This window comes from Salvelinus namaycush, chromosome 38 (assembly GCF_016432855.1).
Source record: "Salvelinus namaycush isolate Seneca chromosome 38, SaNama_1.0, whole genome shotgun sequence".
Lineage (NCBI taxonomy): Eukaryota > Metazoa > Chordata > Actinopteri > Salmoniformes > Salmonidae > Salvelinus > Salvelinus namaycush.
In genome coordinates this window covers 2,739,740-2,755,637 of record NC_052344.1, presented here as the reverse complement: position 1 = coordinate 2,755,637, position 15,898 = coordinate 2,739,740, and the positions used below count along the sequence as shown (strand labels likewise).

Below are 15,898 nucleotides of genomic sequence, written 5' to 3'. Positions count from 1 at the left end.
TCCTATTGCTTTATACTAGGATTGACAATATTCATATAGCATTTATTTCCCTGTCCTATCTTATCTTAGTCACATTTCACCATTTGCTCTCTCCTGTGTTTGCTTTGGCAATTTGGGAAAACTAGTCTGCCCACATTGCAGAGAAATCACATGTTCCGGTTAGACTTTGTTTGGCAAACATCCGCTTAAGGATAAAGGTCATTAGAGAAACACAAACAATGAGAACATGAGAATGAGTTATGACATGTTTGACCTTAAGGCATACCTTTTCTGTTATTTGGACAGGCTTCGTATGTTGGCTTGTCACATGGCATGTGTCATGCATAGCTGTATTTACCATTATCTGACTAATGTGGTTGATCATCTGTTGGGTAATGTTTTAGACTAGTATGTTAACAATGTGCACATAGTGAGCAGTGTGTAATATTTTCCATGGTGAAAGGACAAAAGGGGGAGTGGTCACTGATGTGGGCCAATCACCTTTGCCATCAATAGTATGCAGTCATGGAAAAGAAATGCAATTTTTCCACAATGATTTGGTGGATGGTGTGCACAATTCAATGTGGGGAGTACAAGAGATGCTCCTCTACCTGTTGGTGTTGGTGCAATAGCAACGCTATATTAAAGCCCATATTCCCTAGTCCACTGCCTGTCCTCTTTGTTTAAAACACGTTGCATTAACGTTGAAGTTACAACCAGGGACCCTAGCTCGCGCACACACACACACATACACACACACTCTTAGTCACAAGGCTTTTCTCACTGGTCCTCCATTGTGGAACTGTCTCCCCCAATTTCACGGACGTTCACGCTGGACACAACATAATTCTCTCTCCCTATCCCTCTCTCTCTCCTTCCTTCTACCCCCGCTCTCTCCTTTTCTCCCTTCCTCGATCAGGCATAAAAACGGGGTGAAATCAATAATCTCCGACTGGGAATGACACACTTGGCCGTTTTTTGAGGCTACTGCTTAGCCAGCCCTGGCCGTCCCTCTGGGGAATTCCACTGGAGATGAACCTTTACTGTGTTAACATGTGAGAGGCAGATAGACAGGCAGGCGGACAAGCAAGCAGAGCAGGTGTGCTAGTGGAGCTGGGTGGAAATACTATTTGAAGTCTTTTCAAATACTTTGTCTAGGCTTGATTTGAGTCTTCTTGGCTCAATGTAATCAATAGAATAGTCCTAAAAATGATAAACTGACCATTTGCTAACCCAGGCAGGCTAGAGCAAATGCTTAAAATATTTCAAATAGTATTTGAACCCAGGTCTTGCTGCTGAAGCACGCTGGAAATAACTGGGCTATAAAGCGTGTAGGGATTATACAGCACACACTGAATATACTAGACATTGTGGTCAGAGGAGACCACAGTGAGATTCCATTATGAAGTGTTGGTGTTTTTCCAGACACTGGCTAATAGAATCACAAGGGTTCTCCCTTCCTCCAACCCCCAACATTGACATTAATACAATAAATCACATGTCATGTTTCATAAAGAGTATTCTATGCGCACTATTGGATGGGAGTCCTCTGCGTGTGGATGTGTGCACCCATGCATGTGTGTGTGTCTCCTATATCTTCCACTTCACCAGAATGTGTCCAAATATATGAACTCGTATGTCTCTATTTCTGTAGGACTTCCTTGGCCAGGCGTTCTGTACATTGGGAGAGGTGGTGGGATCGCTGGGTAGCCGCATGAAGAAACCTCTCGTGTGAGTAACTCTGTTCCTCCATTTTTAAGCCAATTAACTCTAACCTCTGACCCCTATTGTACGGTTTCACTCTAATCTCCAGCCTCCATGCTATACAACATCACTACACTCACATCTCAAACCCATAGACAGTGTGGTCCTTTTGTAGCTCAGTTGGTAGAGCATGGCACCAGGAGAGTGGGTTTAATTCTCGGGACCACCTGTATGTTAAAGGTATACACGCATGACTGTAAGTCGCTTTGGATAAAAATGTCTGCTAAATGGCGTAATTGGCAACAAAATACAATTGATTCTATATGCAGGCTAACCCTGACTCAGTTCTTATGGTATTCACTCACCTGATCATTATAGAATTTACACCCACACACACTATTGTAACTGGTTTACCATTTTACATCATCACTTTAACCCTGACCCCTGATCTATTTCTCATGGCTGTCACTCACCTGTCATTTACGCTGAAATATTTACATCCACACACGCACATTACTTGTGCATATTTATTGTCGACGTATCAGTCTTAGACACACCAGACACAAGACAGTGTGGGATGTCCATGAAATGTGTATTATTATTGACACTCATTGTCATGACCTGAAGACAAAAATACCAATAAACACACTTTCTCCCATATACACAGTGCCTTCAGAATGTATTCACACCCCTTGACCTTTTTCCCCATGTTGTTGTGTTACAGCCTGAATTTAAAATGGGTTAAATTGAGATTTTGTGTCACTGGCTTACACACAATACCCCATAATGTTAAAGAGGAATTATGTTTTTAGAAATGTTTACAAATGAATTAAAAATGAAACGCTGAAATGTCTTGAGTTAGTAAGTATTCAATCCATTTGTTATGCAAGCCTAAATAAGTTCAGGAGTAAAAATGTGCTTAACAAGTCACATAAGAAGTTGCTTGGACTGTGTTCAATAATAGTGTTTAGCATGATTTCTGAATGACTACCTCATCTCTGTACCCCACACATACAATTATCTGTAAGATCCCTCAGTCGAGCAGTGAATTTCAAACAGATTACACCACAAAGGCCAGGGAGGTTTTCCAATGCCTCACAAAGAAGGGCAACTATTGGTAGATGGGTAAAAAATAAAGCAGACATTCAATATCCCTTTGAGCATGGTGAAGTTATTTATTAGACTTTGGATGGTGTATCAGTACACCCAGTCACGACAAAGATGCAGGCGTCCTTTCTAACTCAGTTGCCGGAGAGGAAGGAAACCTCGAAGGGATTTCACCAATGGTGACTTTAAAACAAAGTTTAATGGCTGTGATAAAGCAAAACTGAGAATGGATCAACAACATTGTAGTTATTACTCCACAATACTAATCTAATTGATAGAGTGAAAAGAAGGAAGCCTGTACAGAATAAAAATATTCCCAAACATGCATCCTGTTTGCAATAAGGTACTCAAGTAATACTTCAAAAATGTGGCAAAGCAATTCACTTTTTGTTTGGATTACAAAGTCTTATGTTTGTACTCCAATACAAAACATTACTGAGTACCACTCTCCATATTTGTAAGAATAGTGGTGGCTGCATCATGTTATGGGTATGCTTGTAATCGTTACAAGCATTTTTCAGGATAAAAAACAAAAGTAATGGCGCTAAGCAAAGGGAAAACCTGGTTCAGTCTGCTGTCCACCAGATGAATTCAGGTTTCAGCAGGACAATAACCTACATAAAACACAAGGCCAAATCTACACTGGAGTTGCTTACCAAGAAGATAGTATTTTCCTGAGTGGCCGAATTACAGTTTTGACTTAACGCTGCTTGAAAATCTATGACAAGACCTGAAAATAGTTGTCTAGCAATAATGGGTGAATGTTGCACAATCCAGGTGTGGAAAGCTTTTAGAGACTTACCCAGAAAGCTGTAATCGCTGCCATAGGTGCTTCTACAAAGTATTGACTCGGGTGTGAATACTTATGTAAATTAGATGTCTGTATTTCATGTTCAATACATTTGCAAAAGTTTCTAAAAACATGTTTTCACTTTTTTGTCATTGTGCGGTATTGTGTGTAGATGGGTGAGGAGAAAAACATCTATTTAATCCATTTTGAATTCAGGCTGTAACACAGTAAAATATGAAATAAGTCAAGGGGTATGAATACTTTCTGAAGGCACTATGTGACCACACTCCTCACAGCTGATGCATAATTGCCAGTTATGAAATGACAGCCTACAAACCCACTTTCTCTAGGTTACTGGGTTTGAACAGTCTGCTGCCGTCTCAGGTCTCTGTGTATCTGGGGAACAAAAATCACCTGGAGTTTTACTGTAGGAGGGAAATCACTCACTAATTCAAATGCATGACATGCGTCTCAGAGCACTGATGTAACAAGGCTGTTGGGAACATGCATTGAGGGTGGAGGTATGTCTGTGTGTGTGCGCTTTCAACACCACTCCCTCGTGGTGGGGTTTCCTGTTAACAGCAGGTGTGAACTCATGCTCTCGACTGAGATGTTCTCTCACACACAGACACACACACACACACATGATTACGCGAACGCTGATGCTCATTACTAGAATTCTGCTCATGTATGCCTTTCTCTTCCTCACATACATTGTGTCACACAACAATAGTGTTGTAGTAGTCAAGACTGGCCTCATGACAGTGATGACTTGTAATTCCTTCCCAAGACCAGCGGAGTATCATAGTTATCAGCTTCCATTCAGTCAGCGCATGAAACAGCTTCACCAGACCAAGTATATACACTCCTGTCTGGAAACATTAATATCAACAGCCTTTATATCCATTATGGACATGTTTTCTCAGTGGTGAACCTATAAGTCTTCAGTGTGACAGGTCAGTACAGTGGTGAACCTATAGGTCTTCAGTGTGTGACAGGTCAGTACAGTGGTGAACCTATAGGCCTTCAGTGTGCGACATGTTAGTACAGTGGTGAACCTATAGGCCTTCAGTGTGTAACAGGTTAGTACAGTGGTGAACCTATAGGTCTTCAGTGTGTGAGAGGTTAGTACAGTGGTGAACCTATAGGTCTTCAGTGTGTGACAGGTTAGTACAGTGGTGAACCTATAGGTCTTCAGTGTGTGACAGGTCAGTACAGTGGTGAACCTATAGGCCTTCAGTGTGCGACAGGTTAGTACAGTGGTGAACCTATAGGCCTTCAGTGTGTAACAGGTTAGTACAGTGGTGAACCTATAGGTCTTCAGTGTGTGAGAGGTTAGTACAGTGGTGAACCTATAGGTCTTCAGTGTGTGACAGGTTAGTACAGTGGTGAACCTATAGGTCTTCAGTGTGTAACAGGTTAGTACAGTGGTGAACCTATAGGTGTTCAGTGTGTGACAGGTCAGTACAGTGGTGAACCTATAGGTCTTCAGTGTGTGACAGGTTAGTACAGTGGTGAACCTATAGGCCTTCAGTGTGTGACAGGTTAGTACAGTGGTGAACCTATAGGCCTTCAGTGTGTGACAGGTTGATGATTCTGAAAGGACAGCAACCGTAATACCAGCACACTCATGTAGGAGAGTGCACTTTTTGTAAAACACAAAGGGCCAGTGGTGTAGTGGAGGGTATACAAAAGTGTGATTTTGAGAATGAAAACTCATTAAAAAAACATCATTTTTCACACAGGGTGCCTTTCCTTCGCTGGGCGGGCTGTTCTGGGAACTTTTTGACAAAGACAGCGGTCACACACAGCATGATTTTAAAGTATAAGCAGTCTATAATCTCAGACATAATTAGTTTGAAGTGGAACTGACATCGTTTGAACTACTTTGCAGATATGAAACAAACAGACAATCATAATATCAGTAAAAAAAATCTGAAAGAGTTCATCTCCATTCGAGATGCACTGTTTCAATTTCAATGACTCAATATTCTGGACAAAAACTGACGAATGTAACGAAGGCTGCGAATGTCAATACAATCAAACTAGCGAGGGCTAGGATCACATGTCAGTCATAACGTGACTAATAGGCTAGTGTATCTATATACGTAGCAAGCTTAAAAACACGGAGCGTTAACATTAGCTAGCTAGCTAGCTGCTAGGAGGATGCCGTGTCATGCCGTTGGAGGAGTGGGTGAATGACTGATCTTTTTCCCCCCTCATAATGTTTTTCAGTGGCTATAAACAGCTAGAGATGCAGGTGTCATTTGGTTATCTAGCAAGAACTTGAACGACTGTTATCCAGTTAGCATGCCTCTTGCATTTGCAAATTCACTCTGGCTATCTACTCAGATTTCCGAGCACTCTTGTCCGAGTGTGCTAGAGCGCAGAACAGCTGATGAATTTACAAACACGCAACACCCGACGAATATGACCGGTGTCCGTAAACGTAGGCAAAAAAAGTAATAGTTAGTCAAGAACGCTCTCGGTAACATGTAAACGGCCTAACCAGCTCTGCTATGTCGAGTAAATGGCCAGAATGAGGTGTTCTCTCATTTGTGTCTGGAAGTAGCTAGCAAGCTAGCCAACTTCCATGGTGTTTCCATATTTGCAGAAATCCATTCAAGTGTATTTTGTGGCTTTTGACGAATGCGTTCTAATGATCAATTATTTCCAATACATCAAATTCTTCATAGTATTGTATTTGGCGGGGATCCCCCCACACAACCCGCAGTTATGCGCCTGGCGCACAAACTTCATATATTGCGCATTTCTTTAGTCTCGCTTTCAAAACTTTACATGTACTTTTGAAGAATCTATCCTCTTGCTTCAAGCTCAGATCAGCTGCCTGAAAGCAATTTCTTGGCATCTCTTCAAATGTATATGTCTTTATAATAGGATTTGCCAGTTGAAGAGAGCTGTGATGAGCTGGAATTAAAATAATTAACAAAGGCCAATCTGGCAACCCCCTGTGGGTGCTCCACGCTCTTCACTGCACGGCCTGCTCACATCAGAGTGCTACTCTTGGCCTCATTTCAAACCACACACGCATCCATGCTCACATGAACACACACACACATGCCTGTAACATACGTGTTATTATTAGTAATACAATAATAATATAATAGTTATTACAACATAGCATTCATTTCATTTTACAGGTGGGGGAGGAGAGGGTGTACGTAAACACACACACACACACACATGCACACACACACTGGCACTCACACACATCCCCCTGTCACCTCCTGGATAGCAGTCACCATGGTGATAGTAATTTCAGTAAACTTGTAGATACTGTGTTGTATTGGCCCTTTCAGAGACCTTGGCAAGACGATGTCAGTAATCCCTCTGTCAATGTTCTTATTTAGGCATTATGCCTTATCAGTAATGAGTTAACACTTTTTTAATTCAGCGCTATTCTTTTATGGTGTTGTTCTAGGCCACCAACTGCTAACAGTCAGTATCTAGATAATGTGAATGAAATGCTTGATGGTATGTGATATAACCAGAGAGGGCTTCTTTCTTGGGGACCTGAATATTGACTGGTTTTCTTCAAGCTGTCTGCTCGAGGAAGCTTATAACTGTAATCAGTGCCTGTAATATGGTTCAGGTTATTCATCAACCTACCAGGGTGTTTACAAACACTACAGGAACAAGATCATCCACATGTATTGATCATATTTTTAATACTTTAAAACTTTGTTCTAAAGCTGTATCCGTACCCATTGGATACTCACTGATACACCATTGGCTATATCCAGGAAAGTCGAGGTTCCAAAAGCTGGGCCTAAAATAGTGTATAAGAAATCATACAAAAGATTTTGCTGTGACTCTTATGTGGCTGATTTAAAAAATATTTTGTTGGTCTGATGTGATTAATGAGGAGCATCCAGATGCTGCACTTAATGAATTTATGGAATTGCTGCTTCCAATTATTGATAAACATGCATCTGTTAAGAAACTGTCTGTTAGAACTGTTAAGGCTCCTTGGATTGATGAGGAATTGAAAAACTTTATGGTTGAAAGAGATGGGGCAAACGGAGTGGCTAATAAGTCTGGCTGCACATCTGAATGGTTAACTTTATATTGAGAAATTATGTGACTAAACAACAACAGGAAGAAACAGGAAGCCAATATCAATGATTTAAAGAAAGATGGAAAGAACTTTGGAGTGCTTTAAATAAAATGATGGGCAGAAAGACATTCATCTCTATCTTTCATCGAATCAGATGGCTTATTCATCACAAAACTATTTGATGTTGCCAATTATTTTAACGATTACATCATTGGCAAAGTTGGCAAACTTTGGCAGGAAATTCCAAATACGGACAGTGAGCCATCGTATTCATACAGAAAAAAAACTAATAATGAAAGAAAAGCATTGTAACTTTGAATTTTGTGATGGTGGATTTTTCTTTGCTCAATAATGACAAACCTCTTGGTAATGACAATAGATGGAAAGCTAGTGAGGATGGTAACTGACTCTATAGCCACTCCTATCTGTCATATCTTTTAATCTGAGCCTAGAGGAAAGTGTTTGTCCTCAGGCCTGGAGGGAAGCCAAAGTCAAGAATGGTAAAGCGGCCCGAGAATGGTAAAGCAGCCTTTGCTGGTTCTTAGAGTCAACCTATCAGCTTACTGCCTGCTCTTAGCAAACTGTTGGAAAAAATTGTATTTGACAAATACAATGCTATTTCTCTATAAACAAATTAACAACAGACTTTCAGCATTCTTATAGAGAAGGGCACTCAACATGTAGTGCAGTGACACAAATGACATCGATAATAAGACTGTGGGAGCTGTACTGTTAGATTTCACTGCTGCCTTTAATATTATTGACCATAACCTGTTGTTGAAAAACCTTATGTGTTATGGCTTTTTAACCTCGGCTCTGAATCCATGATATGGCAATCTATCTGATAGAACACAGAGGGTTTTCTTTAATGGAAGCTTGGTGTACCGCAGGGCAGCTCCCTTGGCCCTCTACTCTTTTCTGTTTTTACCAATGACCTGCCACGGACATATAGGCTTTGTTTAATGTCAATGTATGATGATTCAACCCTATACACGTCAGCAACCCCAGCTAGTGAAATCACTGCAACCCTAGACAAGTCAGTTTTAGAATGGGTGGTCAGTAGGGCTGACCCCGTTTAGTCAACTGGTCGATGATGATGATGTAATACTGAAATTGTATATGGTTATTTTATGTAAAAAATGATTGTGCAACACTAATAAATCGAATATTATTGTATAACAAATGCACTTTGTCCTGCGTTGGATACAGTCGCTGTCCGCGGTTCTGAAACATCATCTTCAGTGCACTGTAGAATTGGCGCCTTTCCCTATGTTGCTATGTGCATAATAGCAAAGTTAACCAGCATATTGTGATTGAGGACAATGCGGTGGAGGAAGCAGCAGCAGAGACGAAGAAACAGCCCTTGCCTTAGTCTAATTGTCTAAGAAAATATAGGGGAGGGGAAACCCCAATTTTAATTAGGTCTATAATCAATAGCCTAACTGTTAAAGGTGCATACGTTTATAAATCATCCATATATACTGTGTATATACAGAAATAAGACAGATATAGCTTATGTTGCCTGTTTGAGTGTTTGTTTAATAGCCTACTGATTCCGTGAGCACCAAGCCTCATGCATCGGCAAAATGTTGGATAAAGCAATTTCACAGATTCGGCTGTTTTTAATCTTTGCTATGCTGTAATAAAGGCTTTAAAATATTTTTTGGAGGGGAACAGACTGGTATTACTTATAATTTATTTAGGGTCACACAGCATACCAGACATTTATGCTTTGAAACACAATCAAGCGTTACATTTTTTTAAATTAAATAACAAGGGAGCTTTGAACAATGAACCTAAACAATAAATAAACCCAATTCACAAATGCGTGCACCTGTTTTTAGTCTGCTGTAATACATTCTTTATATTTATTAGAACATACTCTCTGGTACACTTATTTATTTAGTGTTTACACTGTTCCAAATGGTCAGGGAAAATTATATTGTAATCTAACAGCAACTGTTTGGCACACATAATACTCGCACAACTCTTGCTCCTATACCCTCCCTTTTTGTTGATCTCCAGCCGTTTCCACAACTAAGTCAAATGTCTTCCACAGATTTTACTTCCCCTTTCTCTCCTGAGCAACCAGTAAACATTTGCTCATTTCGAGTCTTTTTCACGTCCTCCGCTTCCATTTTGCTGTCGACATTACTGTGTTTGGAGTTTGTTATAACCAATTTATAGATGTGATTATGATATGCTATAGGTCAGGCCCTATTGGTCACATGCATGTGACGTGTACATGTTTCACATAAAGAGAGCAAGGGTTGAGGGAGTAGGGAATGTTTTTCGTAAACAAATTTGCGATTTCTGTAACGGAACCTTTCAGTCAGAAACAAGTGATGTTGCAGGTTCAGCACGGACAACGCAATAAACACTTGCTGTGCTGTGGTGCCTTTTTGCTGCAGTAGGGAGGAGAGCGATACAACATGAGCCAGTCACACAGGCACTCGCTGTCGTTTGTTTTTACACAGTGTGACCATCGGGCTCTTTCTTGAGTCATTTGTGTGTCTTAATTATTTAGTCAAACAGTGTGCTTGAAGCATCAGACAACCTCAGTGCATATGTAGTTGGTTTTATTCAAACTGTGTGTCTGTCTATGTATGGAAAAATGTATTCAAACATTTCGACCAATCAATTGGTTGAAAGAACTGGATGACTTTTGGACAACCAAAAGTCGGGGACTGCCCTAGGAACCAGTAATAAACTGATCCTGATCCTAAAACTATGAACATTGTATTTGGTACACATCATTAAACCTGGTAATGAATGGTGTGGCTGTTGAGCAAGTTGAGAAGACTGTATTACTTGGTGTTATTGATGCACCGATACCGATATCCAATATTTTCCTTGCCAAAAAACCCCCGATACCAATAACCAATATTTAACATTTTAGCGGCCTTTTAAAGAATTTTAGTAGTTAAATAGTTAACACACACATGGACACAGCGGTCTAAGGCACTGCATCTCAGTGCAAGAGGCGTCACTACAGTCCCTGGTTCGAATCCAGACTGTATCACATCCGGCCGTGATTGGGAGTCCCATAAGAACAAATTCTTCCTAACTGACTTGCCTAGTTAAATGAAGGTTACACAAACACCCCACACTGACCAAAAAGTTATTTTGTTGGCATTTACGTATGTCCCCATTACCAGTAAAACATAATCAAAAGCTATTTCTTTCACCTACTTGCTGTGCTGTTTCGTTGTTCATTTGTTCAGTCGTTTCATTCTCAACCAGGATTTCTATAGAATTCCGTTTGGGTCTTTGCGTGTCAAAAAAGATACACGTCAAATAACAATATTTGTCGTTTCAAATAAGCTTGTTGACCAATCAGGACCTGAATATGACTGCATAATTTAACGTGTTCATAATTTTTTTTACGTAGTTATTACACATTGATTACACTGTCACTCGTATTTCATATGTCACAACGATTCATCATTACGTATGCTATGATGCTGGTAAAGTTGTCTCGCGCACCTACATTGCTGGTCATTAAAAAAAGCTAGCTGGCTTATGGATGCAAACAATGTTCTTCCCCAAAAACATAGCAAAACAACATCTGTTTCAGTAGTTATAGTTAGCTAGCTTAGCTAACTATATAGCTAGGTGTCATCATCTAAAATAACCCTAATTTATAAGACAGTTCTTATTTGATTAATGGTGGTCGGGCCAATCTATGTGAAGCTAGCCACTATAAGGATTAGCCACAATAGTGGACTTTGCGGTTAGCCTACAAAATAAAAGTCTATCATTGAGTGATGCAAATGAATTCAAATAGTAGAATTATGCCATAGTTGAATAGATCATGCTAAATGAGGTTGGAATGTTGTTATATAAAATCAACAAAAAACAATTTGTTAATTTGACAAAAATCTGAAATCACACTGGATGTATTGTACTTTAGAATTGCATTGGGGGCCTACTTATTTAATTGTAAAGCCTCACCTATGGATTGTGGCTCAATGACATGGGGTATCGGTCTACTCAGTGACACCCAGAGAACATTAGCGTCGTAGCTCTTGTTGGGGGACTCTGAAACAACTGTGAATTGTGCCACATGTATTGTCAACCTATGTGTATTGAACACTATTCTCGAGGAAAAACAATACTGCATGGATGTTTTGGAGTCTGATACCTCTGAGGACGTTGGGAAAAAATATCTTGGTTATTGAGTAGACTGATGCACCCTTTCATTGATCCCCAATCCTTAGGTAAAGCTGTACAGTGCAGGATGAATGTCAATACACGCAATGTGTGACCTGCAGTCATATTCAGGTCCTGCAGGCCCTAGTTTTATCTTATCTTGATTATTGTCCAGTCATATGGTCAAGTGCTGCAAAGAAGGACCTAGTCACTCGTAGGCTCAGTTGCTGGTATACTTTTATTTACAAAACCATTTTGGGTTTACTACCTTATTATTTGGCCATTTTTATTGTTCAGAAATGTGGTGGGTACTCTCTTTGTTCGCTGGACTTTATCCTGCTAACTGTTCCAAATGTCCGAACTGAATTTGGTAAAAGGGCTTTTATGTACTCTGCGCCATCGTCTTGGAACGCCTTACAAAATACTTTTAAACTGGAAGAACTTGTCCCGATTGGTATTTTTAAATCACTGATGAATGATCTTGAAACTGATTCCCTGACCTGTCAATGTTTTTAATTTGCTGTTTTTGATTTTGTTGTACTCTTGTGAATTCTATGGTTTTTACTAGATTACTTGTAGTTTTTCATGTTGTTTTGTAATGTTTGTAATGACTTGGTGCTGCCTATCTTGGCCAGGACGCTCTTGAAAAATAGATTTTAAATCTCAATGAGCCCTTCCTGGTTAAATAAAGGTTAAATAAAAAATATAAAAAATAAAACAAGTTAAGCTGCAGCTGGCTCAGAAAAGAGCGGCACATTTGCTTTTGCTAAGAGTTGAGGAAAGACTGACTGCATTGCTTCTTGTTTTTATAGGAAACAATGTGTTGGAAATTCCAAATAGTTTGCATAGTCAACTTACACAGAGCTCTGACACACACACTTCTGATTCAGTCATAATCGATGTTTGATGGATAGGTAATTATCATAATTCTGAATAAAATATGCTGTATGCGTGCATTGGATAATACAGCACAAAGCTATTTAGGTACATGTACAGTTATTGATTGTTTACTTTGCTTTAATAGTAATAATGACTGATAGGGTGAGAGACCGGTGACAAAGTCCAGGGATATGTGAGACCAGGAACGGTGAGGAACAGGCAGAGGTTGAAGGAGACCAGCCTAAGCTTGCCGGGGAGTCTTGTTCGGCGCCCAGATCGTGCATGTGGCGATGACCGCAGAGACATCAGGAACCATGGTATGCCACCAAAAGCGTTGTCGCACAAAGGCCAAGGTCCGACGGGGACCTGGGTGGCAGGCAAGCTTGGAGGAGTGAGCCCACTCCAGGTCCGAGGAGTGGACAGCGTCAGGAACAAACATCCGGTTATCTGGCCACCCCCGGGGTTCGGCTGGGAATTTTGTATCTCGCACACCTGCTTCCCTGTTCCCCAGCTGAGTGCCGTCGTCAGGCACGAGGTGGATAGTATGGTCTCGGGTTCCGGGGGTGTAACCGCGGGGCTATAGCGACGTGACAGCGCATTCGGCTTGACATTCTAGGATCCCGGTCGGTATGAGGTTGAACCAGGTGAAAAGCAGGGCCCACCTAGCTTGATGGAATTGAGATGCTTGGCGCTGTGGAGATATTGCAGGTTCTTGTGGTCTGTCCACAAAATGAACGGATGTTCTGCCCCCTCCAGCCAGTGCCTCCACTCCTCCAATGAGATCTTCACTGCGAGAAGCTCACGGTTCCCCACATTATAGTTCCTCTCCGTGGCATTGAGGCGATGGGAGAAGAAGGCGCTTGGATGTAACTTGAGGTCCAGGGCAGAACGCTGGGACAGGACAGGCCCCATTCCGACACCCGAAGCATCGGCCTCCACCACGAACTGGCGGGATGGGTCAGGATGAACCAAGATGGGAGCTGAGGTGAAATGGTGTTTGAGATCCTGAAACGCCCGGTCAGCAGCTGGAGACCACGTTAATGGAACCTTGGGAGAGGTGAGTGCAGACGGGGGAAGCCAGGGTGCTGTAACTCCAAATAAAGTGGCGATAAACGTTGGCGAATCCCAGGAAACATTGCAGTTGCACTCTGGACGTAGGCTCGGGCCAATCCACCACTGCTTTCACCTTCCCGGGATCCATCTGTACACTCCCTGCAGCAACGATGTAACCCAGGAAGGGGATGGTGTAGCGATGGAATCCGTACTTATCTTCTTTCACAAAAAGCTGGTGGAGCACGTATTCTTGGGCGAAGCGGGAGAAAAACGAGTATGTCGTTGAGGTAGATGAAGACGAACTGGTTCAACATGTCACAGAGAAAATCATTCACCAGAGCCTGGAACACAGCAGGGTTGTTGGTAAGGCCAAATGGCATGACCAGATACTCGTAGTGACTGCTGGGTGGTGGAGGCAGTCTTCCACTCTTCCCCTTCCCATATCCGCACCAGGTGGTAGGCGTTTCGTAAGTCCAGCTTGGAGACCACATTGGCCCCCTGGAGCGGCACGAAGGCTGAGGAGATTAGAGGTAGCGGTTCTTCACAGTGATGTCGTTGAGGCCCCGACAAAGAAGAACTCTGCGCCGGCGGAGGATGCAGTAGGACGGATGAACCCTACAGCTAGGGAGTCCTCAATGTAGGTCTCCATAGCCTTGGTCTCCGGACCCAACAGAGTAGTCGTCCCCGGGCGGAGTGGTTCCTGGGAGAAGGTCGATCCCGCAGTCATAGGGTCGGTGCGGCGGAAGAGAAGTGGCCTGGGCCTTACTGAACACCTCCCGGAGGTCCTGGTACTCCGCGGGAATGGCGGAGAGGTCTGGGGCAACTTCAGAAGCCCCAGGAAGACGTCCCGGGGCAGGCTGCGCTGATTTCAGGCAATGAGCGTGGCAGAACTGGCTCCAGCCCATGATGGCACCAGCAGACCAGTCAATATGGGGATTGTGTCGCTGGAGCCAAGAGAATTCCAATACCAGGAATTGGATCGTCTCGCTGTGGTTACCTGACACGTACAATACCGTTCATAAGTATGACCCCAAACTTTTGAACAGTAGTTTAGGGGTATGGGGGTGGTGTTGTGGGTGACCCGGCCTATAGAGCGCCCATCCAGCGCTCTAATGTCCATGGGAATGGACAGGGGCTGAGTGGGGATGCCCAGCTTGTACACCAGGGTAGTGTCCATAAAGCTCTCATCGGCCCCAGAGTCGATGAGTACCCAGAGAGATTTCGACTAGTTCCCCCACAGAAAGATGGCTTGAAAAGGGATGTAAGTAAGGGGAGAGGAAATGTTCCACTACTCGCTCCTACCTGTGAGCCTGGTCTTTTAGTGGACAGGTGGCCACGAAATGACCAGTAAGTCCCGCAATACAGGCAAGTCTTCGTGTGAAGCCTGTATAGCCTTTCGGCTAGGGACAGCCTAGCTCTGCCTAGTTGCATCGGCTCGGGAAGAGGGGAATTGGCAGACTTCGGAGACTCGGGTAGCCTTGGGTTCTCTCGGCAACGGAGCCGTTGGACTTCCGGGATGTCTCGGAGGCGAGTTGGAAGCCTTGGGCGGGCGAGAGAAATCAAACCTCCTCTCCTTCCTTTACTCCTGTAGTCGCCCATCGATCCGAATGGTCAAGGCGATGAGCAAGTCGAGAGCCGTCGGTAGTTCCCAGGCTGCAAGCCCGTCCTTTACTTCCTCCGACACTCCATGCAGGAACATGACGAACAGCGCTTCTGGGTTCCAGGCACTCTCAGCTGCCAACATGCGGAAATCCACTACATAGTCTGCCACACTGCGGAAGTCTTGCTGGAGAAACTTCCGGGCAGCCTCTCTCCCGGACAATGGAGCATCGGAAACATTCTTCACCTCCGCCACGAACTCCTCCAGACTGAAGCAAATGGCTGACTGTTGTTCCCATACTGCCGTAGCCGAGGCGAGAGCCCTCCCGGACATCAGCGTGATGAGGTACGCTATCTTAGAGTGGTCCGAGGGGAAGGAGGAGGGCTGCAGCTCGATGAGGGAACACTGAGCGAGAAACGCCCAACAGGTGCCAAACTCTCTATTCAAGCGTTCCGGGGGAGGTAAGCAGGGTTCTCATCCTATGATGTCACAAGAGCCCTAGTTCTCCCAGGTCAATAAAGGTTTGAAATAAAGAAGGGATAAATGGGTAAACAGT

General features: G+C 42.9%; 1 protein-coding gene across 1 annotated transcript in view; it reads left to right on the top strand.

Moving 5' to 3' along the window:
* Positions 1-15,898, top strand: part of LOC120032287 (copine-8) — a 122,010-nt gene that overhangs the window by 56,173 nt on the left and 49,939 nt on the right. The window contains exon 6 of the mRNA XM_038978303.1: positions 1,634-1,710. Coding sequence (XP_038834231.1) covers positions 1,634-1,710 — 77 coding nt within the window. The remainder of the gene's footprint in view (positions 1-1,633; positions 1,711-15,898) is intronic.